General features: G+C 37.8%; 1 protein-coding gene across 2 annotated transcripts in view; it reads right to left on the minus strand.

The window, feature by feature from the left end:
• The window catches only part of TNKS (tankyrase), a 159,249-nt gene that overhangs the window by 13,070 nt on the left and 118,866 nt on the right, over positions 1–27,313 (minus strand). For both annotated transcript variants that reach the window (XM_055416540.2, XM_055416541.2), the window contains exons 13-23: positions 26,284–26,363; positions 24,606–24,751; positions 22,451–22,616; positions 20,916–21,135; positions 20,514–20,623; positions 14,413–14,601; positions 12,317–12,554; positions 11,244–11,326; positions 3,918–4,038; positions 2,381–2,478; positions 548–622 (exon numbers count right to left, since the gene is read on the minus strand). In XM_055416540.2, the coding sequence (XP_055272515.1) occupies positions 548–622; positions 2,381–2,478; positions 3,918–4,038; positions 11,244–11,326; positions 12,317–12,554; positions 14,413–14,601; positions 20,514–20,623; positions 20,916–21,135; positions 22,451–22,616; positions 24,606–24,751; positions 26,284–26,363 (1,526 nt within the window). The remainder of the gene's footprint in view (positions 1–547; positions 623–2,380; positions 2,479–3,917; positions 4,039–11,243; positions 11,327–12,316; positions 12,555–14,412; positions 14,602–20,513; positions 20,624–20,915; positions 21,136–22,450; positions 22,617–24,605; positions 24,752–26,283; positions 26,364–27,313) is intronic.

Genomic DNA, 27,313 nt, shown 5'->3' on the forward strand with positions numbered 1-27,313 from the left:
AAAAAAGATACAGTTGCCAGGTCACTATAATTCAGTTAATACTCTGTTTTCAGTGACAATTTTCAGGTACACTTTTTGTTCCTTATCTACACCTGACCTGGCTATACTTCAAAATCACCTGAGGACTTCAGGTTGTAGGGGCCTGTAAATCTGTACTTTCAGAAAGCTCCCCAGGTAATTCTGATGTGCACTGGTGTAATGTCAATAGGTCCATTAACCCAAAGGGTTAAACCATTTATCAACAGATTTTATTCATCTTTATGACACCCCTTTGAAAAAAGCATGTGGCAGTCCTTTATTTCGTGTTCTGAATTAAAATACTGAGATTAAGAGATATATGCATTCTGATATAATCACTGACTCAGATCGATTGAGGCCTTTAATACTACTTTGAAATAGTGGAAACAGAAATTACAGTCCCAATTTGTGGGTGAGCTGGGAGTCTTATCACCATTCTAGTCTCATGAATGCCAGCTGATCTAGCTTATATCTGATAGTCAGGCAAGCTGTGCAATCCAATTTTCACCCTGAAATACTCAAAACTTACTCGAATGACATTGTATCTATTGAAGATGCCACCAGCATTGCCACCATCTCGGTGTTCTCGAATTGTACTTTGCATCTACAGAACAAAACAAAATAACTTTCTGAAAAGATGCCGGTGTGGAATTCTGAAGACGTTCCTCCTGTTGTTTTCACCATTTTAATTCCATTGTTTCGCTAAGGAGTCTAAGACTCGGCACTAGTAAGTAAATAGGAGTTCACTATAAATGAGTCAACAAGTTTAGTGAAAAAAAGTATTTCTGGTGAGAAAACAGACATAAATATCAAACTTTTGCACTTTATTTTTTAATAAAAGCTTTGAAAGGTTTTTCTGCAAACACCATGGGGTGAAGTACCATAGTGAGTCGCCCACATTACTATTGTTTGTTACTGAGGAGAACGAACACTGTAAGGAAGTCACAATAAAACCCCCAACGTTGAACTGACGCCCCACTGCACGAGTGCTGAAAATAAACACAGAGAACTGATAAAAATCAATACATTTCTGTCCCTTAGGTGAAAAAGTCCATGTCATCTCTTTGCTCTGGGATCTCAAAGTGTATTTGCACAGACGGGGGAAGCTGGGTATAACGTGTAAGTAAGTAAGTGGAATAACTATCTTCTGAACACTTACCCTTCTTCTACTCTCCAAATTAAGCATTATGATAGTTTGAAAATTAAGATGTTTTAAATTCCTAAGTTTCTCAGAGAACTGACTCAAAGAGTTGATTCTCTATCCCACTGTTCCCTAGTCACTACATTTTTGACCTTATAATCAGAATTTACTTAATACAAGGAGAATGATTATCCAGTAACACAGGAGAAAACAGGATGCTTTCCTGATAAACTAAGTATGAGCTGAAATGCTACCCTGGGGTAAGGGTCCTGAGACCCTGGGATGGGAATAATATCAGCACTAATTAAGAGGTGGAAAACAAACAAAAATATAGGCATGCCTTTCTCTGCAAAACGGTGGAATTAGTTAGGAAGCTTATTTATTATGATAATGCAATTAGGCACTTTATCATGTACAAGCTAAGTGAGGCATAAGGAGAGGGAGCATCAGGAGAGGGGGCATCTCTGTGGCATCACGTCTACCAGGAGGTTCATACAAAGTCTTACTCATACAAAGTGCTTTAAAATAGCTGACTGTAGAAATGAAAGGTGACTGGAGTTATGAGGCAGGTTTCCTAAGCACACATTATTTTATTACCACATTTTAGAACTTTCATGAAAATAAAGATGAGAAGATGTTTATTATTTATGAGACAAGAGTCTCACTCCATATTAATTTTAGGTAGCATGTTAACAGTACGAAAAAACAGTTCTATAGGGTCTCTTTACTTCCATGAGTTTCAGGAAAGTCTCTAGAGTAAAAAGGTACACGTGGCCCACCCACTGGAAACCCCAGGGGTTCTGATGTGAAAGCAACATAGTGCAGTGCTGCCTCTATAGTCCTATTTTAATGCTGGCAACATGCCACCACAATGGCTAAGGGAGACAAGATCATAAACAGGTAACAGACCATCAGTCAATATAAGACAGGTTTACCTCTCTTGGGCTTCCCCTGGTGGCTCAGAGGGTAAAGTGTCTGCCTACAATGTGGGAGACCTGAGTTCAATCCCTGGGTCAGGAAGATCCCTTGGAGAAGGAAACGGCACCCTACTCCAGTACTCTTGCCTGGAAAATCTCATGGACGGAGAAGCCTGGTAGGCTACAGTCCATGGGGTCGCAAAGAGTTGGACACGACTGAATGACTTCAGTTTACCTCTCCTGGAAAAAGAGACGTAAGCAGGGATTTCAGGAAAAGATAATGAAAAATTGCGAGGCACATTACCTCCTCTTCTACTGACTGATATTCTTTATCTTCTGGAGCAAGATCCAGCAAAATGGTTCCCTGATTAACACAGTGAAAAGTCAAATAAGGATTGGTGCCTGCAGGAAAAAAAATTAACATATTAAACAAAGGTCTACACTATTCAGGCTCTATTTTATGGAAAACTCTCATAAATAATTGACATTTTGGAACAAGTCTAAACTATTTGCAACTTGAACGCAATATATAAGGTTATATTAAACAAATACATCCAAAGACAAGAAGAAAAATAATGGAGATGTGTTTGGGGTTCAATTTGCTCTGTTCTTACAGTTCCCTATACCCACAACAGACTCAACAATTACTTGTTGAACTCAATCATGAACATACATGATTCTGATCCAAAAGAGAACACACTGTAATTAAATGCAGTCAGGTCTAAATCTAAGAATTATCCTCTAAAAGAATTATCATCTGTGAGACAGCTTTAAATGGTCACTTATATAATAAGTTTAAAGTACATGATTCTTGTTAATTTCATTATTCTTGCTGAGTTAGTACAGCTAAATAAGCAAGAGTCAAGATCAATACCTGCTAACATTTACTTTCATGGCACTCTTGCAATTTTACTGTCTCTGCAGACTAATTCAAGTTGTTTCTTTTCTCTCTCTTTGCTTTTCTATAGTGAAAGCATTTCTAACAAACAAAGAGATGATAAACATGGAGGCATATATATATATATATATATATATATATATATATAAAAAAAGATAGGTGTCTTAACAGCAAAGTACACCAGAAAAAGACTGCACTGATAGTTGTGAAGGAGGGAAGAGGACACGAGGTTAAAACAGAAAGGTCAGATTACCAACAGTCATGTTATGAACGTTTGATTTTATCCTAAAACCAACAGTACTCTATTGAAGGATTTCAAGCACCGGAATGATATGATCATACAGTCATTCTGAAAAGAGTCTTCTGGTTATCATCTAAGGAAGGTTCGGGGAGCTGGGTGAGGGTGGGAGGCCACAAAGGTGACTGTTGGAGTTAAGCTGGAAGGTGGCTGTGTAAGTCCAAGAGAGAGACGATAGTGATGTGGATCAGGTGACAGCAGTGGGAAAGGACCGAAGTACAGATTCCAGGGATATTTAGGATGCAATGTTATGGGGGAGAGAGAAGAGAGACTCTGATGTTTAGCATGAATGACTTGAGGGAGAGTGAGACCAATGATGGAGACGGACAGGCAGGAGATGCCACAAGCTGAGTGCATGAGTTCTGGCGTCAGGCCACGCCAGGCAGGACACTTATACTGGGCTTCCCTGGTGGCTCGGCTGGTAAAGAATCTGCCTGCAATGAGGGAGACCTGGGTTCGATCCCCAGGTTGGGAAGATACCCTGAAGAAGGGAACGGCTACCCACTCCAGTATTCTGGCCTGGAGAATTCCATGGACTGCATAGTCCATGGGGTTGCAAAGAGCTGGACATGAAATGAGCGACTTTCACTTCACAGGACACTTTATCACTAATTTCTGAAACCTCTTTATTTTTCAATAGCTTACCTTGTTGTCCACCTAAGAGTCTTTCTACTCCCTTGATTAATTTATGGCGGTGTCCGTATGCATTGATGCCGATTTCTTTCAACTCTTCATGACCCATATCAGCCAACACATCTAGCGTAATCTGAAAAATGAAACAAAATTGCTAAACCTTTCAGATGATGAAACTCTTCCATTTGTCTTCAGTGTTCCAGTATCCAGTCAAATTAAGAAAATTCTTGTCTCCTTTATCAGCATGAACTTAAATCTTCTTAAAGCTGCCTTCATAAACTTACCAGGCTTTTGCTCACTTGAAATACTTCTTGATTTGCTTTCAGTCCATGGAGAAGGAAAATGGGAGAAACAATGCTATAGAATATAAAATGATCATTGCCATTTTTCCTTTTGATTATTTCATTCTACCACATTTCATTTGCCTCATGATATAAGAGGAGACAATCAGCGGCTTGAAAATGGGGGAAATACCAGATCTCAATATCCAGAAGGCGGCAAAGATGAATGAAACAGAAGAAGCTTTAGGGAAGTGGGATTTATATAAAAATAAGAAAGAACTTCCTAATGCTAAGTATTCAAGCATGGAAGAGGCTGCCTGAGAAAGTAGCAAGATTTATATCACAAGCATTTAGTTAGATTATAAACCATCTTATACAGAAACTATATAAAGAATTCCATTTTGGAGAAAAGAGAGTAGGTAGAATTTGTAAGAGCTTAAAAGCCATCTTACAATCCCTAAAGTCTAACATACATTTTATTTTTGTTGAAAGCAGTGGTTTAAAAGTTTTGGTCTTTTTTTTTTTTTTTTTAAGTTTTGGTGATTTATCCCTGTAAATGGAGGTGGTTTGCTTCTACAATTCAGGATCTAAGACCGCTATTCCGTTCTTTGTTGACTAGAAGTAACTGCGGCTCTACCACCACCCAGTGGCGGTGCTCGGAATGCGCAGGGTGAAATCTCCAGCAGCTGCATCTGAATTCTCAGCTCAGAAGAAGCTGGTCCTGTGACAATCCAAATACTATTTCACAAGATTAGCTTTTGATTTTCTTTTTCTTTAGGAAACCGAGAAATCCTTTGATGAACACTCTTTTCCAACTCAAGATATTTTTATCCATGGCTTTTTCTACCTTTATACTTGCACATAACATTTAAAAAAACTTAACAAATTAGGTCTGCAACTCTGATGATTTTTATTGTCAGAATAAAATATTATATAATGAGTCTGATCTTCTCAGAGCAAAAAGCATACATCATTCACTCTTTGGAAATAATTTGCTATATTGCTCCTAAGTGGCCATTTAAGAAATAATCTCTCCATTGCACAAAATGGGCAATTCACTTACAATCACCTACATCTTTGAGACAGCATAGTTTGCAACATAATAGGAGTTTTTACATTTTTAGCTAGATGTGATTTTAATATAATTTGGAAACCATGTACAAGGTTTACTACATTATTGATATTCCACTTTTTCCTTCTAAACTTCAGATCAGGTTGACATAAAAACAGGATTTCATATCTATGTGGCAGCTTCAATTTAAAGAGTCTTTTAGCTTTTCTGAATTGATACATATAGTGTATGTCTGAAAGAAAAAGAAAACAAGGCCAACAAAACATAGTATTAGGTTCCAGAGAAGAAATGGAGAATGTTTGATACATTTGTTCATTATGTGATTCCAATCGTGAAATGAATACCTCATTTCATCTTCATAATGACCCATGATATACTATTATTGTCTTTATGAAGAAATTCAGGCTCAATGAAATCATAAAAATAGTATACAGAGGAGCTGAAATGTATTGTCATATTTGTCTTTCCCTTTGCTTATTTGTCTTAAAAGGGATGACTAGAGAGCTAAAATAATTAAACATTAAATTTAACTGCTTTGAGTTATATGGTACTCAATTAGTCCTTATATTTATTGGAATTGGGGACTGGAAAACCTTAAATAACTAGCTATTGAATTTACATTTATGTTCACTTGTTCATTCATTCATACAAAATGTATTTAATGAGTACCTTCTATATGCCAGGTATTTCCCAAAAAGTGACTAATTAAACATTTCATTTAATTCTAAAGTGACCCATTACAGCTCAGAAAGGTAAACAGCTGGCCGCAGTTGGTAGTAAACAGTGGGGCCAGGGAACAAACAGATCACTAACACTACAGGTCACGACAGTTCCTCCACCAAGGAGATAAAATGTAAACACAAATATTTGGTAAAGGTTGGTAAATGTTTTGGAGGAATCCCATGGGAACTCTCAGGAAGGTTATGTGTTGAGGTTATAAGTGGGACTGGGAACTAAGAAAGGAACAGGAAGGGGGTCAGGAAAGGTTTTTAAAAGAAAGTAATAATTCCGCTGAGGAGGAAGACTTAGAGGAAGAAGGGAAGGGTGTTTACGACAAAGAGAACACTATGTACAAAAGGAAAACCAAGTGAACATAAAACATTTGAGAGACTCTAGTAGTAATAATAAAGTTCAAAATGGTTAGTGTGTAATGTATATACAGAACAAAAAGTGATGGACAGAGCAGCGGGCTAAGAGCAGGTCTTTATGGGTTTTTCACATCAAGCGAAGATAGTGTCCAAAAGGTCCAAGGACGCCTTTTCAGCAGTGCAATACAAACTTGTATTTCAGGAGGACGGTGGTACGAAGGGCAGATCTGGAAGGGAAAGTGACTGTGAACAAGATGCCGACGGTATGGTGGAGGAGACTGGAAGGGGTGAACTGGAGAGCAAATTCAAAGGGAGAGGTGAAGGGCCTGGTAACAGAAATGCTGAAGGAAAAGAAAGGCATGGGAGTAAAGATTATTCCACATTCTGATGAAGAGTGAATACGATGTTACTGCATTAATCATAAAAGAACTGGAAATACCTGGAAGTTGGATTTTAGACATGTTTCTCCACGATTCAAAGCTTTTATACTGCTAGAAATATTTTTCTGAAAATTATCTTTTACTCACTTAAAAAAAAAAAAAAACTTAGTTACGTCTAGGAAATTACAAGTTTGTTGGGCTATTTATACTCAGCATACAATAAAACCAAATTATAACCTTTAACATAAAGATCACCCATGTATTAGTTAAATCATCTTGCTTCGAGAATGTTACTTTAAGAAGAGCTGCCTCTTGTTTCTAAGATTTATTTATTTTCTCTGGGATGGAGGGAGAAACACTGGGGTTTTAATGAAAAAGGCCTTTCTTTTACATTGCCAGGTTGCAGGTTACAGTAACAGATATTAGAATTAACTTTGCAATCATGTTCATAATGAATTTACTGAGTCCATGCCTTTGTCTTTAGATTCTGAAATAAAAATTGATATGGTCACTTTTCATATATATACGTGGACCATAAATATGTTCACAAGGAGTCTTCTAAGTCGTAGCATTTATGTTCCAGGAATTGCAATGTAAATCAAACAGCCTTTCCCACAGAAAAAGTATCATAGTCAGGAAACTAGGTTACAGAGGAAGGGCCCGAGTGACACTGGTGTGACACTTAACTATAAAGGACATAGGTAGACATTACTTAATATAGAACTTGGCAAAATATATATGACAAACAAGCTGGCTAAGAGACTTCTGAGAGAATAACTGTGAAGGCAAGAGGTGGGGTGATGATGCTCTGAAGGAGGAAAAATAAATGATCTTCCTTCCCCACTCCACTGGGAGAAAAGTATCTATCAGAATAGAAGTAATAATCCATTATGTGTCAAAGCATCTCAGGAAACAGAATGACTGGCTCAAGATCAGTAACAGACAAGAACTAAATGGTACAATGCACACACACCATAACACTTCCCCTCATCTCATGAATACCTTGACCTCATCACATTCTACTGGACTGATGTAGAATATTAATGGCACAAAGTATTCTGGATAAGTTATGGAAAGGGTTACGGAACTTATTACTCTAGAACTAAAGGCTAGTCAAGAAACAACTATAGTCAAAATAAAACTTTTGACTGCTTGAAGACTGGGCCAGAAGACAGTCACACACAGCTCCACATAGAGAATGATAATATTACTTGTCTGCAGGGAAGGAATTAGGCTAGGCAAGGCTATGGTTTTTCCCGTGGTCATGTATGGATGTGAGAGTTGGACTGTGAAGAAAGCTGATTGCCGAAGAATTGATGCTTTTGAACTGTGGTGCTGGAGAAGACTCTTGAGAGTCCCTTGGACTGCAAGGAGATCCAACCAGTCCATTCTAAAGGAGATCAATCCTGGGTGTTCATTGGAAGGACTTATGCTAAAGCTGAAACTGCAATACTTTGGCCACCTCATGCGACAAGTTGACTCACTGGAAAAGACTCTGATGCTGGGAGCGATTGGGGGCGGGAGGAGACGGGGACAACAGAGAATGAGGTGGCTGGATGGCATCACCGACTCGATGGACATGAGTCTGAGTGAACTCCGGGAGTTGGTGATGGACAGGGAGGCCTGGCGTGCTGTGGTTCATGGGGTCGCTAAGAGTCGGACACGACTGAGCGACTGAACTGAACTGAACTGAATACATGTTAAAGGGAAGCATCAATGTATTGATTAAAAAAAAGGATACAGAAAAGGAAAATCAATGGAACCATTTACTCAGAACAAAACTGAAATGAAAAACATAACAATGAAACTGATGAAACTATGATAAGCTGTCAAAAGACCAACTGTAAGATTACACTATTAAAAACAATAAAATAAGTATGCCACAGGGTACCATTACTATAAAAGAGAATACATAAAGTAAAAAAAAAATTATGAAGTAGAGGCTGAACTCTTTTGAAAAATGGCTAACTGGAATGATTTGCTTGAATTTGGGTCTTTGTTTTTATTAAGCAAAGCTATGTGAAATTTCACAGTTATTGTGGATATGATTTGGGAAGAAGGGAAATGGCCAGAATATGGCTGCAGCAGAGGATACTGCTTTTAAAACAGCTTTAATACCTTCAGGGAAAGGATAAGGGAAGAAGAGTCTTACAGTGTAGGATATTCCCATACGAAATCGCCAAGCCAGAGGGTGAATCAATGGCAGGTGAAGCTTAAAGGCAAAAGTAATTATTACAGCATTTATAAAACCCTTACCACCAGACAGAAAATGTAACCATTCCTTTATTAAAGCATATTTTAAAAACTGGCACAGCAGTACGAGGTTGAGAATTTTATCTGGACTTTTGAAAGTATTATTATATTTTACAGGTAAGGCAAGTGATAGGTTAAATGCCTTAATCAGAATCAAGGTCTTTTTTCAGTCCAGTGCTACTTCTACCCAACCATTTTGATCATTAAAGATCAACTACAATATATAGTATAAAGAAATTTAGCTAAAATGAAAGACATTAGAAAATCTTGACATAAAAAATCTTTTATCAATGATATGAAAAAGACCTGGAGTTTTAAATTAACTCTGAACCGACTATTTGCCTACAAAGAAATCAGAATGGACCAGAGAGGCCAGTGAAGAATTTGAACACTATATCCATAAAAAGAATAACTAAAAAAGAAGATGAATTTATTATGCTAAATTAGGAGAAACTCTGTAGGGGTGGGTAGTTGATTAGAAGGACAAATCTGCAATAAGTTTACTAGGTCTTAGAAATGTAAGAAGGGCTATAGTATGTTGTAGCGAGCTAAATGGTAACCCTCAAAAAGATATGTCCAAGTTCTAATCCCCAGAACTTGAGAAGAACCTTATTTGGAAAACTTTTTTTTACATCTTTGCAGATGTAAATTCAGTTAAGGATCTTGAGATAAGGAGATCATCTCGGACTAGTTGGGGAGGGCTTAAACTCAGTGCAAGCATTCTTACAAAAGACACACAGGAGAGAAGACAGACAGAGAAGGCAAGGTGAAGACAAGCAGAAATTGAAAGGATGCAGCCAGAAGCTGAAGGGGCCGAGCAGCTAGCAGAGGCGTGGGGCAGATTCTCCCCAGACCCTCTGCAGGGACTGAAGCCCTGCTGACACCCTGATTTTGAACTTCAGGCCTCTAGAACTGTGAAGGAATACCATTCGGTTGTTTAAGCCACAGGTCTGTGGAAATTTGGCAAGGCAGCCCTATGAAACTAGTGCTAGTCTAATAGGCAGAAAGGGGTGAGATTTCTGTGCAAAACAGTGTAAAGATAAACAGATTAACAGATTAAACATGGGGCAGATGTGGGTGTATTTTAGATTAGAAGCATTTCATTATACCTGTCCAAATTGTAACAAGATTTTGTTCCACACTGATATAAAAAGGGTAATTCCTGTATCTGGGAGAAAGACTTACTGATCTCTAAAATTTTTCCCATTCTAAGACTCTATGTATATTGATAATACCCAAGTTAAACTGAGGAATTTATTACCTGATGTTTAATGGTAATAAAATCACACAGTGGTAAGTTAAAAACTCATTATTCCATATAAAAACAGACTGACAAACAGAAGGATCTTAATTCATAAACACTCTAATGATGACTTCATACTAAGATCTTTACAGGCATTTCAGATCTGTCTGAAAACAGTCTAAGTCTTTAAGCATATGGCCAAGTTCCGGTTCAACATATTTCAGTCTCTAGCTAGACAGTGAAAACTTCATAAAGGAGCAATTTTTAAAGGTACATTTGCCTAGGAATTATTTTGCGTTCCAGTTTAATGGACAACTGCTTCACGAAGATTTTGCTAAATAGTTAACAGAAAAATTTCTTACTAGTTTTAAGTGAATCCAGTCACGTTAGTAATAAAATAAGGTAAATATAGGCTAATAACTTTTTGGAAACAAGATGAGGGAAGATTGTGAAAACATTCTTTTGAGGTGGTTTCATGGCCTAAATTTTGACATGTAATAAAACATATTGAGCCAGACTGCTTATAAAGATACAACGTAACGTCAAAGACTCTCACCATCTGTTAGACAATTTTGGAAAGAAGCATACTTAGTAGATGCCCCTAGCTTCTTCAGAAATCTGTTTTTGAGTTTTAAAAGAATGGTTAAGAAGCAAAAAAGAAAGAATAACTGGCAATTAATAACTCCTAGTATTTAACTGGGAGAAGGCAATGGCAAGCCACTCCAGTACTCTTGCTTGGAGAATCCCATGGATGGAGGAGCCTGGTAGGCTGTGGTCCATGGGGTTGCTAAGGGTCGGACACGACTGAGCGACTTCACTTTCACTTTTCACTTTCACACATTGGAGAAGGAAATGGCAACCCACTCCAGTGTTCTTGCCTGGAGAATCCCAGGGATGGGGGAGCCTGGTGGGCTTCCATCTATGGGGTCACACAGAGTCGGACACGACTGAAGTGACTTAGCAGCAGCAGCAGCAGCAGCAGTATTTAACTGAAAAGACTGGACAATATATGAGAGCTTACCTGTTCTGTTTCAAAGATGTCCCGAAGATGTTCAAGACCAAGGCTTTTTAGGAACTGGCTAATATTCATGTCAAGACCCGCAACTAAAACAGACAACATTAACGTTTTTCAGAAAGAAGTACGTCAATCTAAAGGAAGTTTCAGTATTTATTTAAAGCCATGGCTCTCTGACACACCCTTGGTTGTGCAGCTCCTTCTACACAGCATAAAATGATCTATATTACATAAATTTAATTCAGACATTTCAAGTTAGCTCTGAATTTTATGGGGAAGTAAAAGCAGAGTTTATCTTATCAGTAGTATTAATATTAATATTTTAAAGCACAATATAATGATTTGAGTGAAATATTTAACGGAATTTAAAAATCAAATTTTAACTAGCTGTTGTTTCAGTTTTCATTTCTTACATAATCTCTCTTCATTTTTCTGATATAATTTCAGTAATAAGACTCACTCAGTAGTTCAGTAAGATACCACAGTTGGAATAGGATGTATTGGGATATATATAAGAACAATGTAGATTCAAGGCATTTATTCTATGAACGCATTTTTTTTTTTTTTAAAGAAAATATCTTATTTTATATAAATGCTAACATTTCCCCTCTTGGGGAAGCTGGAGAAAGGCATAAGCACTGGCTGGCCCTTAGTTCTTCAAATATATTATTCATGGCAGGGAACTCATGGCAGACAGGCAGGAGGGCCATACAAAAAATGGAATACACTTGTTCAGATTTTTCTGCCGTGAGTTGAGCACAGGAGAAATCAAATGGAGGACACTTTTCAGCAGAGTCAACAACTGATTAAATAAAGTGTGTGTTGCAAAGTTTCAGGTACCCAGACAGCAGAGCATGTGGGGGAAGAGGGTAAGACCATGAGGGTAGGGGCCGTGGCTGTCTGATTCTGGTGCCCAGAACAGTGGGAGTTTGTGAAGACATGTTTCTTATGAACTGGTCTGTACGTGAAAACTCATAGACAGGATGTCTTTAAGTGAGGTGTTCAATAACTACCAATAAAAAAAGGAATCTGTTTATTTAGAACACCAAAACCAAACAGGCATTCGGTGGTGTACTTGCCTTCTCCTTCCTTCCTTTCTGCGCCCGCCGCTCCGTCGCCAGTGTTGGCCGCTCCTCCCACTGCCAGTTCTGCTAAGGGGCCGGTGAGGTTGTCTATGCTGCTGGCAGCAGACAGGCAGGAGGGGGTGGATGCTGGTGAGATCAGAGAGGCACTCACGACAGTAGCCTGAGGTTTGAAACACGTAGGTAAGGCCTCTGGGGGCATGGCATCTATCAGCAAAGCTCTGATGTCATCAGCCTAAAAAACAAATAGATAAAACACACACACAAAATATTGCATCTTAAAATAAGTTTCTCACTAAGGACCAAATGCATAGTCAATTTTTTTCTTTTATGGATGCTCCATTATTCCATTAGTTTTTGACAATTCCTTCTTTCCTTCTCTGATCAACAGCTCCAAAGAGTCCCAGTAGTTTCAGTAGGTAGGACTAGAGAAACTATTTGATACTAAAAAAATAGTATCAAAATTTTTCAAACTATTTCAAAACATTTTTCAAAATATTTCATTTTTTGAGGATCTAATGTGCAGCCTGTGATGATAGTTAATAATACTGTACTATATTCTTGAAATTTGCTGAGAGTAGATCTTGAGTGTTCTCACCACAACACACACAGAAAAAAGTTAACTGTGAAAAGAATCCAAGAATGTGAACTATACTGATTCCCAGAAACACATTTTTAACACTAAATGAAAAGTACGCACAGTTGTTCATACTGATTACCCATGTATTCAAAGGACATATAAACTAACAAAGATATGTAGAGTTAAAAATTGAAATATTTCCTCTTTCTTCTAAAAAAGAGCACTTTTCAGAACATTGACTCTCAATCTCTTCTTTAGAAGGAGTTTCCATACTTACTATGTTTGTTTATGTGTAATAACTATGATGGTTTTTGTTAGTTTATTTAGTGCACATTTAATAATTTAACGTATAATAAAAACCTGGTGAAATTTTAAAGGGACAGCGCTTTGGCCAGCTTATTCATGAACTCTTCAGTCTGTTAGGCCAAGTGCTGTTAGAGTATGTGGGGGAATTCCTTCCTCCGTGTACATCTTGTAACCCTTCCTCCCATCAGGAGGGGCACCTATATCCCTTCCTTTCAATTTGGGTTGCTTGTGAGTTGCTGTGACAATCAGAATGCAAAGGAAGTGGTGCTCTGAAGCTTTTGAGCCAGGCTTTAAAAGGACTGGTGGTTTCTACCTTTTTCTCTTAGGAATCATTCTCCCATGTTATAAAGAAGTTTGGACTAGGTCACTGAGTCTGAGACACTATGCACAGAGAGGCACTGCAGGATTGGAAGCCATCCTGGATGCTGCAGCCTCAGCTGAGCTACCAGTTAAGGCGTTGCACAAATAGCTGGACTGCCCAGCTAAGCCCAGTCAATGTACACAGCACTGAGAAACTGCAAGTCATCGCAGTAAGTCACTCACTTGGTTTTGCTTAAGCTACTACATGTTTTGAAATTGTTTAATACTCAGTTAATAGATGTATAAACCAGAATGTGGCTTAGAGAAGTATTTTTGGTTAAAAAATTCTAAATTACGTGACCATACAATAACCCCCTGCTTTCCAGAAAGTTCAGGAAAGATGTTTCTGTACCGTGTTTAATTCTGTAAATAACACATTTAATCATGAAAATTTAATTTTGAAAATATTTCTATATCAGTTTTACTTTTCCATCTTCAGAAGAATGATATACTGCTTAGAAGATCATTTTTCTTTGATTATCTCATCCCCTCAGGTAAATTACCATAAACACCAAATGCTCTAGCATACTATGAAATGTAGAAGGTGGTAAATGTAATTCTTTGAGAATACAATCTATACACAAGTTTTCCTATGATTCATGTTGTCCCTCCAAGTAAGGTCAAAAAAATGTAACTTACTGTTTTGTTTGTTTTAACAGTTTTAAATTAAAGCAACAACAACAACGAGAACTTAAAAAATTCTCAAGTTTCCAGAAGGAAGGAAACTTGTTCTTCTCCTAAGGGATAATATGCGCCGCTAAAGCAAACCTGCCAATAAACCCTGGAATTTACTGTCATCCCTGGAATTCTAAAAAGCAATTCCAAATATCCTGAAGTGAGGACTTACTGTTGCCAGATCTAAAGGGGTCTGGCCTTCCTGGTTCTTCATAGTTGGATCTGCACCGTGTGCTAGGAGTAGGGCACAAAGCTGTGTCCTGCCTTTTTGGGCTGCTTCGTGAAGAGGAGTAAATGCCCACTTGTCTGTTGCATTTACGCATGTGTTGTATTTTATCAATAATGCTGCAATGTCCACATGCTGAAGAAAAACAGAAGGATACCAAAAGGTAACAATGAGATTATCTGGTAAAGCTCCTTCAGGTACACTTGTTTTTATTTAACACTTCATTGCTCCTACATCTCTATTCTCATCCTGAACAGAAGTTTCTTTTATAAAAGAAAGAATATTCATTGCACCCTTCCACCTGTATTTTAGACTTCATCTTTTCTTGCTTCCTCCAAAATATAAATTTTGTAATTATTCTGCTACTCTGTAATTCTTCATGGGAGCTTTAAAATTTTTTTTTTATTCAGTCCTAAAGCATATTCAGACCTATCTTAAATTCTCTAACCCACTGCAATCTGATCTGTTTATTGAAATACTCATCTTAAAGATTCTCAATGTTCTTTCTTCAGCCTTTGGGGAAGTAATGTAACGTAACAAAGCAACATTCTACAAAAAATAGTCTGTCATGCCCAAAGGGATTGAGGGGGTGGAGGAAATGTCAGCAGCAGCACACATATTAATAATCTGGACAGGAGGTGAGAAGAGACTGAACTGTGATGGTCAGAGAGGAACACAAAAGAAAAGCTAAATTTGAGAAATTCTGAAGGAAAAAAAATGGGTTTTAGAAAGATAAATTAACTACAGAGGAAGAGTAAAAACAATTCAAAGATGACTGTCTTTTGTTTTTTTAATGTAGTCTAGAAGATTGACAAAAAAGGTAGAGGGAAGCATTAGCAGAAATCGAGTAGCATAAATTTAAGTAGGAAGGAATCTTCAAGGAAGCGTCACTCGAGGTATGTGGTTTCTAAAGTAAAATGTCTAAGTAATGGTTTTTGACATAAAAGGTCAGAGCACAGAGAGGAGGGTCATTTACTTGTTCACTTATTCTCCCTAATGCACTTGCCCACCAATCAGACATCTGCTGAATACCTATCTGAGGCTGACCTTCATGAGAATGGGAAGAGAATGGGAAGAGAATGGGAAGAGAATGGGAAGAGAATGGGAAGAGAGTAAAGACAGGAGTGTTGGGATGCAGGGCAGGCTTCTCCAAATTTCCCTTAAGAATTCCTTAAAATGTTTTCTCTGTTCTCTTAGATACACTCACTACAAAAGGCACAGGTACTTCTTCTGAGGAAGTATTAAATTTTTTGTCATACAATACAAATATTTTCTAATTTTAGGAAAAGTGATTTCAGAAAACAGAAGAAAATTTATTAGGCAAATACAAATCAGAAGCGTCTAAGAAAGCTTCCATATTTGCTCTGACAATATAAAAACAACAGCAACAGATCATAATCAGACCAGGGCTTCTGAAAACAGACCATGTTTTGGCCCTTCTAGGGATTATGAATGACATGGCATAATTATGAAATTGATTCTAACACAAAAGATAGAAAGAGGTAACATCCATAGTACTATCAAAATCACTTCAGTTCAGTTCAGTTCAGTCGCTCAGTCGTGTCCGACTCTCCGCGACCCCATGAATCACAGCACGCCAGGCCTCCCTGTCCATCACCAACTCCCGGAGTACACTCAAACTCATGTCCACAGAGTCGGTGATGCCATCCAGCCATCTCATTCTCGGTCGTCCCCTTCTCCTCCCGCCCCCAACCTTTCCCAGCATCAGAGTCTTTTCCAGTGAGTCAACTCGTCGCATGAGGTGGCCAAAGTATTGCAGTTTTAGTTTTAGCATCAGTCCCTCCAGTGAACATCCAGGATTGATCTCCTTTAGAATGGACTGGTTGGATCTCCTTGCAGTATAAGGGACTCTCAAAAGAGTCTTCTCCAACACCACAGTTCAAAAGCATCGATTCCTTGCAGTATAAGGGACTCTCAAGAGTCTTCTCCAACACCACAGTTCAAAAGCATCGATTCTCCGGCGATCAGCCTTCTTCACAGTCCAACTCTCACATCCATACATGACCACGGGAAAAACCATTGTCTTGACTAGACGGACCTTGGTTGGCAAAGTAATGTCTCTGCTTTTTAATACACTATCAAGGTTGGTCATAACTTTCCTTCCAAGGAGCAAGCGTCTTTTAATTTCATGGCTGCCATCAGCATCTGCAGTAATTTTAAACCCCCGTAATCCATTTCCCTTATTCAAAGGATATAAGTTGAAAAGAATAGCTATTTTTATTCAATTAATCCAAAAGCATGGAGTAATTTCAAGCTTCTCCCCAGTACGGTTGCTGCTGCTGCTGCTAAGTCACTTCAGTCGTGTCCGACTCTGTGTGACCCCATAGACGGAAGCCCACCAGGCTCCCCCGTCCCTGGGATTCTCCAGGCAAGAACACTGGAGTGGGTTGCCATTTCCTTTTCCAATGTGTGAAAGTGAAAAGTGAAAGTGAAGTACTCGGTCATGTCTGACTCGTAGCGACCCCACGGGCTGCAGCCTACCAGGCTCCTCCATCCATGGGATTTTCCAGACAAGAGTAATGGAGTGGCCTGCCATTGTTACAGCGTATTTAAACTATGTTTCCTGATGATTAATTTTATTCTACTGGCTCAGACAGTAAAGAATCTGCCTACAATGAGGGAGGACCTGGGTTTGATCCCTGGGTTGGGAAGATCCCCTGGAGGAGGGCATGGCAACCCCCTCCAGTACTCTTGCCTGGAGAATCCCATGGACAGAGGAGCCGGGTGGGCTACAGTCCATGGGGTTGCAAAGAATCAGACATGACTGAGCAACTAACACACACATTTGTACTGATGGAATAATATAATCAGGTGGGCGGATTTCTATAGGTCTCCAAAATTAAGGCAGTCCAAGAAAAATTATGTGTTTGAGGATAAAAATTATATATATGGTGTATATATTATTAAACTTTCTTTATATAAAATCTGTAGTTTATGCTTGGAGAAACCAACTACATGCTTGTTAAATCTGCCAACAAACATCTGAAAATGCAAAAACAGGAAGCATGTCACTAGCAAGAGAGTTCCAGAAAACCATCTATTTCTGCTTCATTGACTATGCCAAAGCCTTTGACTGTGTGGATCACAATAAACTGTGGAACATTCTGAAAGAGATGGGAATACCAGACCACCTGACCTGTCTCTTGAGAAACCTGTATGCAGGTCAGGAAGCAACAGTCAGAACTGTACATGGAACAACAGACTGGTTCCAAATAGGAAAAGGAGTACGTCAGGTTGTATATTGTCACCCTGCTTATTTAACTTTTATGCAGAGTACATCACGAGGAACGCTGGGCTGGAAGAAGCACAAGCTGGAATCAAGATTGCCGGGAGAAATATCAATAACCTCAGATATGCAGATGACACTACCCTTATGGCAGAAAGTGAAGAGGAACTAAAAAGCCTCCCGATGAAAGTGAAAGAGGAGAGTGAAAAGGTTGGCTTGAAACTCAACATTCAGAAAACAAAGATCATGGCATCTGGTCCCATCACTTCATGGAAAAACAGTGGAAACAGTGTCAGACTTTATTTTTTTGGGCTCCAAAATCACTGCGGATGCTGATTGCAGCCATGAAATTAAAAGACGCTTACTCCTTGGAAGGAAAGTTATGACCATCCTTGATAGTATATTAAAAAGCAGAGACATTACTTTGCCAACAAAGGTCCGTCTAGTCAAGGCTATGGTTTTTCCCGTGGTCATGTATGGATGTGAGAGTTGGACTGTGAAGAAAGCTGAGCGCCGAAGAATTGATGCTTTTGAACTGTGGTATTGGAGAAGACTCTGGAGAGTCCCTTGGACTGCAAGGAGATCCAACCAGTCCATTCTAAAGGAGATCAATCCTGGGTGTTCATTGGAAGGACTGATGCTAAAGTTGAAACTGCAATACTTTGGCCACCTCATGCGACGAGTTGACTCACTGGAAAAGACTCTGATGCTAGGAAAGGTTGGGGGCGGGAGGAGAAGGGCACGACAGAGAATGAGATGGCTGGATGGCATCACTGACTCTGTGGACATGAGTTTGAGTGAACTCCGGGAGTTGGTGATGGACAGGAAGGCCTGTCGTGCTGTGATTCATGGGGTCACGGAGAGTCGGACACGACTGAGCGACTGAACTGAACTGATAGTACCATACACTAAAACACTAAAAAATATAGTGTAACACAACTCTTAAGCCTTTTAAATAGCCACATCACTGAAGCAAAAATTATAACTGAAATTTAAGGCTAAAGAATGCAATAAATAGCTACAGCTCACAGGACTGAGTGAAGTACTGAACTGGAAGGTCTAGAAAAGGAACTGAACTCTGCTGGAATGTTTCCAGGAGTCAATTTAATATGGTTTCAAAATTCAGCTGCAACACAAAATGCTTTAAATGACAAATGTGACATAAAAAAACTTCAAGGGCCCTAATTTAATTTTAGAAAGTTGGGAAGCAAGGAGAAGAGAAACGTGCTTGGGCTCCAGTTAGAGCAATTTAATTTTACAATAATGTCATGCAATTTCCCCTAACATTATACATTTTAGAGAAAGCACTAAAAAATGAAAAAGTTGAGAAAGAAAACTCAGTAAATTGATTTACTCTTATGAAAGAATACATGCTGTGTGGTAAATATCAATGCCTTATATCTACTGAAGAGCAAAAATATTAATGGTCATGTATAAATGTACATTAAAAATAATATAAGGCATTATAATAGAAAACACTAAGCAGGATAATGCACATTACCATTAATATATATTCTCATTAAACCTTTAACTTTTATTCATAAACTATGTGTTTGTTTCTCCATTTGGAAAAACTGAAGTGGTAAGTTTTTTCTATATAAAAAGGCCCAAAGATACACAGAGAGCTGGCTGACCCCTCAGAGGAAAAAGATAAAATATGTATCAAAGAATAATGAACAATAAATAATAGCTTAAGTAACTGTATGTCATTTCAGCTCTCTCACAAAATTATTTTATCGCCAGGATACCAGTCATCGTCCACTACTGAAGTCACTTAATCTGTGTCTATTTAATACTGATTTTGAGTTGACCAAACACACACTTGGAAGTAATATTTTCTTTCCTATCTGTCCAACCTGAAACTGGTTTGCTGCTTTCCTGAAGAGTGTTTCAACTCAGGACATGTCATCTCCCTGAAATACTGGTCACTGAGAGGGGGCGTGAGATGTGGATATGCTCATCATAAAGGTCAAGGAAGGAGAGAATAAAAGAATACGGAAGTCATGTGATTACTTTTTACTTACAGTCTGTCAGGTTTCTTCAAATCTAGAAACTGTCCTTACCAATAATGAGTCCATTTATGAGAACCCCTGGTATGTACATTCTGGCATCTGGGCATTTTTACAGTCAAATAGGGATTAAGTGGCTCAGCAGAAAGCACAGGAGCATTCATATCCTTCCTGCGTGAGACATCAGACCGAGAGTGGGCCCTGGTGACTTCCAGGCAGGTGGTCCAACAAATATCAAGGTTGGAATATATCCTTTTTCTCTTTCAGCTGATGATTACAGTTACAGGGCTTTGAGAGAATAAATTTCGACTTTCACAGTGGGGTTTCAGCTAGTCAGTGGAGTTTCAGCTAGTCATCTGAACTGTATCAAACCATATATAGCAATCACTCAACCCTTTATAAACTTGAATATTTCTAAGATGCTGATGATAAACATAAGCAAGCATAATTTCCATGCTTTCAGAGTAACCTGCTGGCTTTTAGAGTTTATAAAATCTACATAAGATACAGTTAAGATTTATTATCTGTATTAATAAATATTAGTTGAGCAGCCATTAAATACCTATTATTGTACTACATAATGTGAAGAGTCCAAAAAGCTGAAAAAAATACGGTCTTTGGGCAAAAGACGATTAAGCCTAACTGAGAAGGCTAGAAACACTTTAAACTGTAAGATTAAAATTGTACTAAATTATGCTGCTGGTTAGGTATCTGTTGGTTACTTCATGCATGGTATGTATTTAACAAAGTAGTACGTATCAGTGAACTTTTCTGGACTTTAGCATGCTCACCCCATAGGATGCCGCATTGTGAAGAGGTATTAAACCACCTTTGTCTTGGGCATTAACATCTGCTCCGTGCTCTAGAAGATACTCTGCTACTTCCAGGTTATTGTAGCCTGCTGTTAGAATGAAAAAAAGTCAAACATGTCAGCTTAAAAGAAAAAAGAAATGTATATAAATGATAATGACCAGAAAATACTGGGTTTTATTAAATACCTTTTGCTTTAAAAACTAGTTAAGAATGATTAAGAATTAAAAAATTTACAAGATTTATAATAAAAATTATATAAAATTATGTCAGTGAAGCATTTTACTGAGTAGCAGCGCTCTTCCTGATCAGCATTTCTTTCCTCTTCTGATGAACTGTATCCAAGAAAGGCCATGAGCCTTGGAAGTGCTGGTGATGCTTACCTGCCAGGTGCAGAGGGGTTGAGTTTCTGCCCTGGGTGTCTCTGCAGTTGATATTCTCTGGGGTACAGAGCTTTTGCACTCTTGCCAGGCAGCCCTTCTTGGCAGCATCCAACAAAGCAGCGTCTCCTCTCAGCAAGTCCTGAATATCTGTGTCTCCTTCCTTCACCAAATCTAAAGGTGTATTTCCGTCCCTGTTCTTTTTAGTGGGATCTGCTCCATGCTACAAAATAACCAAATGGTGTGTTTTCTGTAGCATCTTTGTTATGTTTTGTTTCTTTATTTTTAACTTCACTTTCACTCCTCCAAAGAAAAATACCAATTCTATGTGCAATGTGAAAAACAGAGGCAACATTTGGTTTTTCTTGCAAATTTCCTACTTAGTAACATACCTGATCAGCTTTCTAACTACTTCCCAACCAAAGCCCCATGCCTTAGGATCACCTGTGATTGGTGAGAGGGAAAGGTGTCAAATGTCTTTTACTTTTGTAGCATATACTGTCTCAGGCTCTGTGCTGTCTTTGGAAACCACTTTTCCTTTTAATGATGACCTGGATATTAATGTTAATCAAATCTTAATTATTAATACATAACGATATTCAGTGCTGATGAAATGAGAAGGGGAAGACACAGGTGGAAAAAATAATAATACTCAATTCCAAACGGAATCAGTAAAAAGAAAGTTTGGTAGTTTAAAACTATTTCTGTTTTAAGTCTGAGCACCTACAGTGAAATTAGGTAGAAATATATTAACAATTAACTTGATTTTATAAGTTTAATCATTTATACTTATGAAATAAAGTAATTAAAAGTTAAGAATCTTTATTTACAGACCTGACACAGATGTTATTGGCCCACTGGGGAAATTTGGACTAACCAACCCAGACAGTGAATTCACAGTAACCTAGAAGTTATTTCTTACTTAACCAGTGACAATAAAAATGAGTATCAAATACAATGCTACTCTTAAAACTCATATGAACATATCTGATCCCATAAAAGTGGTGGGAGAAGAATTTTATATTTAACTAAGACAAGTTTCTCTCTAGTTTAAAGAAAAGAGACAGGAAATGATATAAATACACGTCCAGTCACTTTTCACATCTTTTAATTTTATATCTTTTAATGTTTAATTAATGCTTAATAGAGATGAGTTTGTTAACAATAATAAAAATAGCTAGCAAGAAAAAAAAATCAAACTTGATGGAAAAATACATTTCTTCTTATATAAATATCTTCTGATATTAATTCTGTCAGTCACAGATAAGTAATGCAAGCTAATTCAACTCTTTCCAAAACCTACCTTGTTGAATTGTGATGAACTCAACATAATCAAATCAGTTCAGAAAGCCACTACTCAAAGCTATGTAAGTATCATGATATCACACTTAAACATCCCCCTAGAATAGAAAACGGAAGCAGTCTCTACAGCACTTACTGCACTGTACTACAGAATAATTTACCTGGATGTCATTTTACATCCTAACCAAATAATAAATATAATTACCTTATATTTTATAATTTTTAAAAGTACATACTTTTAAAAGGAGCTTGCAGATTTCATATTTTCCTTTAGCTGCTGCTTCGTGTAGAGGGGTAAATTTCCATAAGTCCGCCACATTGACTGAAGCCCCATGTCTCACCAAGAGCTCAGCTACTTCGTAGTGTCCGTATGAACAAGCATTATGAAGCGGCACCAAGCCACTAAATCAAAGAAAATTATTTTAAAGACATACAATAAACCTGTGAGTTAAAATGATACATATAATAAAATAATTCTCTATGGCATTTGACTACTATTGAACACTCTCTTAAGAAAAATAATTCTCTGATCTTAGGCAGTATTCAGTAATGAAAATAATGACATCAACCAAGAACTCCAGTCAGATGTGCAAACTATTCTGTGATGACTCTTAGTTCTGATTACAAGGCAGCTGGCCTTCTAAAAGGACAAAAAGATGTCCCTATAAAAAAGGAGGGTGCCTCAAAAGGTAAGTTTAAGCTGCACTTAGTACATAGCAAACACAAGGTATCAAGTTAGTAACTTTTTGCTTAGAGAGATCTAGTTTCTTTTTGTTTTTAATGTTTTGAGACCAAAAATACTATGAGCTAAAATGGGGCAACGGAAAGAAATGTTGGCTCCTCTCTGTTCCGTTCCATCGCTCAGTCGTGTCCGACTCTATGCGACCCCGTGGACTGCAGCCTACCAGGCTTCTCCGTCCATGGGATTCTCCAGGCAAGAATACTGGAGTAGGTTACCGTTTCCTTCTCCAGGGGATCTTCCCGACCCAGGGATCAAATCCGGGTCTCCCGCATTGGAGGCAGACGCTTTAACCTCTGAGCCACCAGGGAAGCCCTGGCTCCTCTCTAACGAACTATAATACTTTGAAAGAGATAGTGATTAATATTAAATATTCATGTTTGACGTGTTTCTTTTAAAAAAGAGAAATAAATGCAAAAAGGTTAACTGAAATCTAGTGATAGTGAGTGAAAGTGGTAGTTGTTCAGCCAGGTCCGACTCTTTGTGATCCAAAGGACTGTAGTCCTTTTCTGTCCATGGAATTCTCCAGGCAAGAATACTGGAGTGAGTTGCCATTCCCTTCTCCAGGGGATCTTCTTGACCCAGGGGTCGAACCCTGTCTCTTGCACTGCAGGCAGATTCTTTAGTGTCTGGGCAACTAAGGGAGCCCAACTGAAGTCTAAGTTGGGTGGTTTACTTCTTAGCAATGTAACTGTACAGGAAGGTGCTTATTTATATTTTGTGATGATATGAAATTAACTCAGGATATGGAAGCTCATTTCAGTTAAAACTTCCTTCATGCTTTTCTAAATGTCTTCTGTGGCTGCTTTAACCCTGTCTAGATAATCTGAAATAGTTTCATAAACTAATACAAAAATAGAGAATATCTGAATTAGTAAAAATGAAATTATGTTTCTATTAATATGGATGACTCTGGGATGGATGGCTTCTTTTTGGAGGAGACTATACATTTTTAATAGCAAAAGGAGGGATGAACAATAAACTATAAACTATATAAACATATTTACAAAATATAATAAAATACTATATATAGACATTAAAAGGATGAAATGAACTGATACAGACAGACATTCAAGATATACTATTATAAAAAAGGCAAGCTGTAAAGCAGACTGTGTGCGATGACATCTTCATTTATGTTAAAAACAAGCCCCACCAAAACAGCACACACACTGGTACATGTGCTTCAAAACTCCTGACAATTACAACGAAATTTTGATGTAATCTCTAGGAGGTGGAATGAGAAGGACTTTTCACTTTCTATACATTTTCATAAAGTTTTAATTTTGGGGGATTCCCAGGTGGCTCAGTAGTAAAAATGTATCTGCCTGCTAATGAAGGAGATGTGGGTTTGATCAATGGGCTGGATGAGATGACTTGTGAAGGAAACGGCAACCCACTCCAGTATTTCTGTCTGGGAAATCCCATGGACAGAGGAGCCTGGTGGGCTACAGTCCATGGGGTTGCAAAGAGTTGGTCATGACTTAGCTACTATACAACAACAAAGGTTTAAGCATTATGCTTTAAGCTTTAATTTAAAAAAAAATTACTTTTTTAACAAGGGGAAAAAAATCTATCATGAAAAAAAATTTTTTCTTTTTTTTAAAAGTTACAAGAAAATGAATTCCACACAGTGACATTCTAACACATACCCCTTGTCTTTGGCATGGACATCGGCACCATGGTGGAGGAGGTACTCCACAACAGACACACGGTTGTAGCCTGCCGCGAAGTGTAAGGGCGTGGAATGCCGGCCTTCTAAATCTCTGCAATTCACATTCTGAGGGCTGCAAAGTTGCTTTATTGACACACACACACAAATACAAAAAGAACATTAGTATTTATTTAAGGATCTTGCACCAAAATACAGCAGGGATCTTGGATAAGTTGTAATTTTCTAATGAATATTTCTTTGATTAGATAATACAGGTGACGTTTTAAAATCAGCAAGATGGGTTTGCTTTACAGTGTCTACAAATATTCTTATGTTTTGCACAGCAATTTCACCTTTTTCAACATTTCCTGGCTAAAATCCTAATCAAAAAGAAGAAAACATAATAAAGCAAGCATTTCCAAGGCAAATGGTGGCTTCTTTTCAATGTTACAAGGCTTTCTTCCCTGTGAGAGCCTGTCTGTTTGTACCAGCATGCTCTTAGCCATCCTTTGCTCAAATAAGATTAACCCTGGCTGACTGCAGAACTACCCAAAATTTTTGCCTGCTTTGACGTGGCAACAAGAAGGCTCTGGAAAAATTACATTCATTCTGTCTGGGCCACCCCTTTGACCCTTCGATCCATCAGAGCAGAGCCAAACAATCAACAATGTTTTACCTGATCTTCAAGGGGATATTTATTTAGGTCTACAAGTCAAACTGATTCTGATCATGCTAGTTTTTGGCCTTCTATCTCCTTCAGCTGTGTCCTCCAAATCGCCTGTCACCTGTTCATTTTCCTTTTGAACATTAGCATCTCCGCACAAGCTCAACTCTGTCTGCTTACAAAGCAGTGGAAGCAAAGTCAGGCTGGAGAGCCTGCATCATTGGTGGTGACAGATGGATGACAATACAAATATCTGAGTAATAATTTATAAAGAATTTCATTTTTTTTCCAGTGAGAGAATTATTCTCTACTTGAGAAGTGAATCATCATCTCCATTTTACAGATAAATAAACCAAGGCTCAGAGAGGTTAAGCGACAGCCTATGTCCTAGAGTGGTAAGGGGTGGAATAAAAACTCAAACCCCATTTTCCTGATTTTTAATCTTGCGATCTTTCTGCCATTGCTTACTTATTTAATTATCCCAAATTTAGGGGAAGACGTGAAGAGAGGTAATGAAAAGAAGAAAGCTAAAAAAGGTGAAAAAAAGCAGAGAAAAAGTGACATTTTCTAGACTACAAGGTCTGGTGTCAAGGGCTTTTCCAGGTATTTGACAGTCTGGTTGTTGCTCCTGCCACTGTAGTGAGCTGTTGTAACAAAAACTCAGAATCTGGAAGTTACCTACAGATATACTGAACACTATTTCAAACATATTGTACTATTACCTGGGCTTGCACTAGCTTGCAAATTTATGAGTGTGGTCCAAAATAACACTTTAATTTTAAAAAATGGAAAGAAAGAAAAAGAGCATTCATATAACCAGAAGTAAAGTGACTAAAAAGTGATTTAATGAAAGGCACATACTAGGAAATTCTTCATAAAGATCTCTCCTTATGAGTCCACTCTGCTCATCCCTTTTATTGTTTGGATTTGAGTTGCTTCACTTACAAGCTTAAAATGAACTGGGAAGCAAAGGTTTCAAAGAGCTACCCAAGACATTAAAGCACTGATATACCTTCACAGTTTCCAAGTCTCCGGCTTTAGATGCTTCTAAGAGTCGATAGTCAACATCAGAAGTGCGTATAGGTGTACTTTCTGCATAAAAGACAAGGGAAGATTGCTGCTGGTTTTTAAGGACCAGAGAGTAGCAAAGGAGGGAAAATGATTCGGTAAATGGAAAGAGAGATGTTAACATAAATGCTGTCAGAGTGTACCATTAAAATTTTACTATTGTATACTGCTGGTAACACTACAGGCTTGTGAGATGAAAGTGCTGGTTTCTAAAAGTAGATCTCAAACGTGGTATTAACAGGGGTTGTTAAATAAACTTTTAAAATATTGCCCAGAACAGAACTCCAATAATTCACTATACATTCTATATAACTGATGTATTCTTTCCGGAGTCATTACAGACATAACCTGGAGTTGGATTAGTAAATACAAGTACAACCGAAAAGTTCAGCCAGTATATGGTCTATAGACATACAAATTTTTTGCAGAAATATTAGTTTAAAAAATTATATTGTTTTCTAAATAAAAAAAAGAATTCTCATTAAAAAAAAAAACCTTTATAAGGGCAAGACTTTACCACCAAATTCTATTATTTGTATTTTCCTTCCTGATCAATACAAAATATGAAGACTTAAACTAAAAAGTTCTGGCACATACTAAATTAGGCATTTAATGACCCATATAATGTTTGTTCTTACTAATCAATTTTTAAGAAGAATTATCAAAATAATAAAAAAATTTTCATTTGTGATTCAGTATTTAATTTTATCTTTTACTAGCAGCCATATATTCTAACTGTATTCATTTAGAAGACATTTTAAAAGCATTGCTGGAGCAATCTGCTTAATTTATTCAATCTTTTCCTCCCCATTTTATCAATTACCTCTAAAAACTACATATAATATTATGAGAAATTCTGATGTAATAGCTGTATGTTTGCCTGATTTATAGTTCCAACTTGCAGAAACTAACCTAAAATTCACTATTAAATGGTTCTGAGTACAAGTATAAGAGAAAAATTTGCAATGTTTGAA

The sequence above is a fragment of the Moschus berezovskii genome, chromosome 26, assembly GCF_049115385.1.
Source record: "Moschus berezovskii isolate FMDL1 chromosome 26, NW_MosBer_1.0, whole genome shotgun sequence".
NCBI classification, from domain to species: Eukaryota; Metazoa; Chordata; class Mammalia; order Artiodactyla; family Moschidae; genus Moschus; species Moschus berezovskii.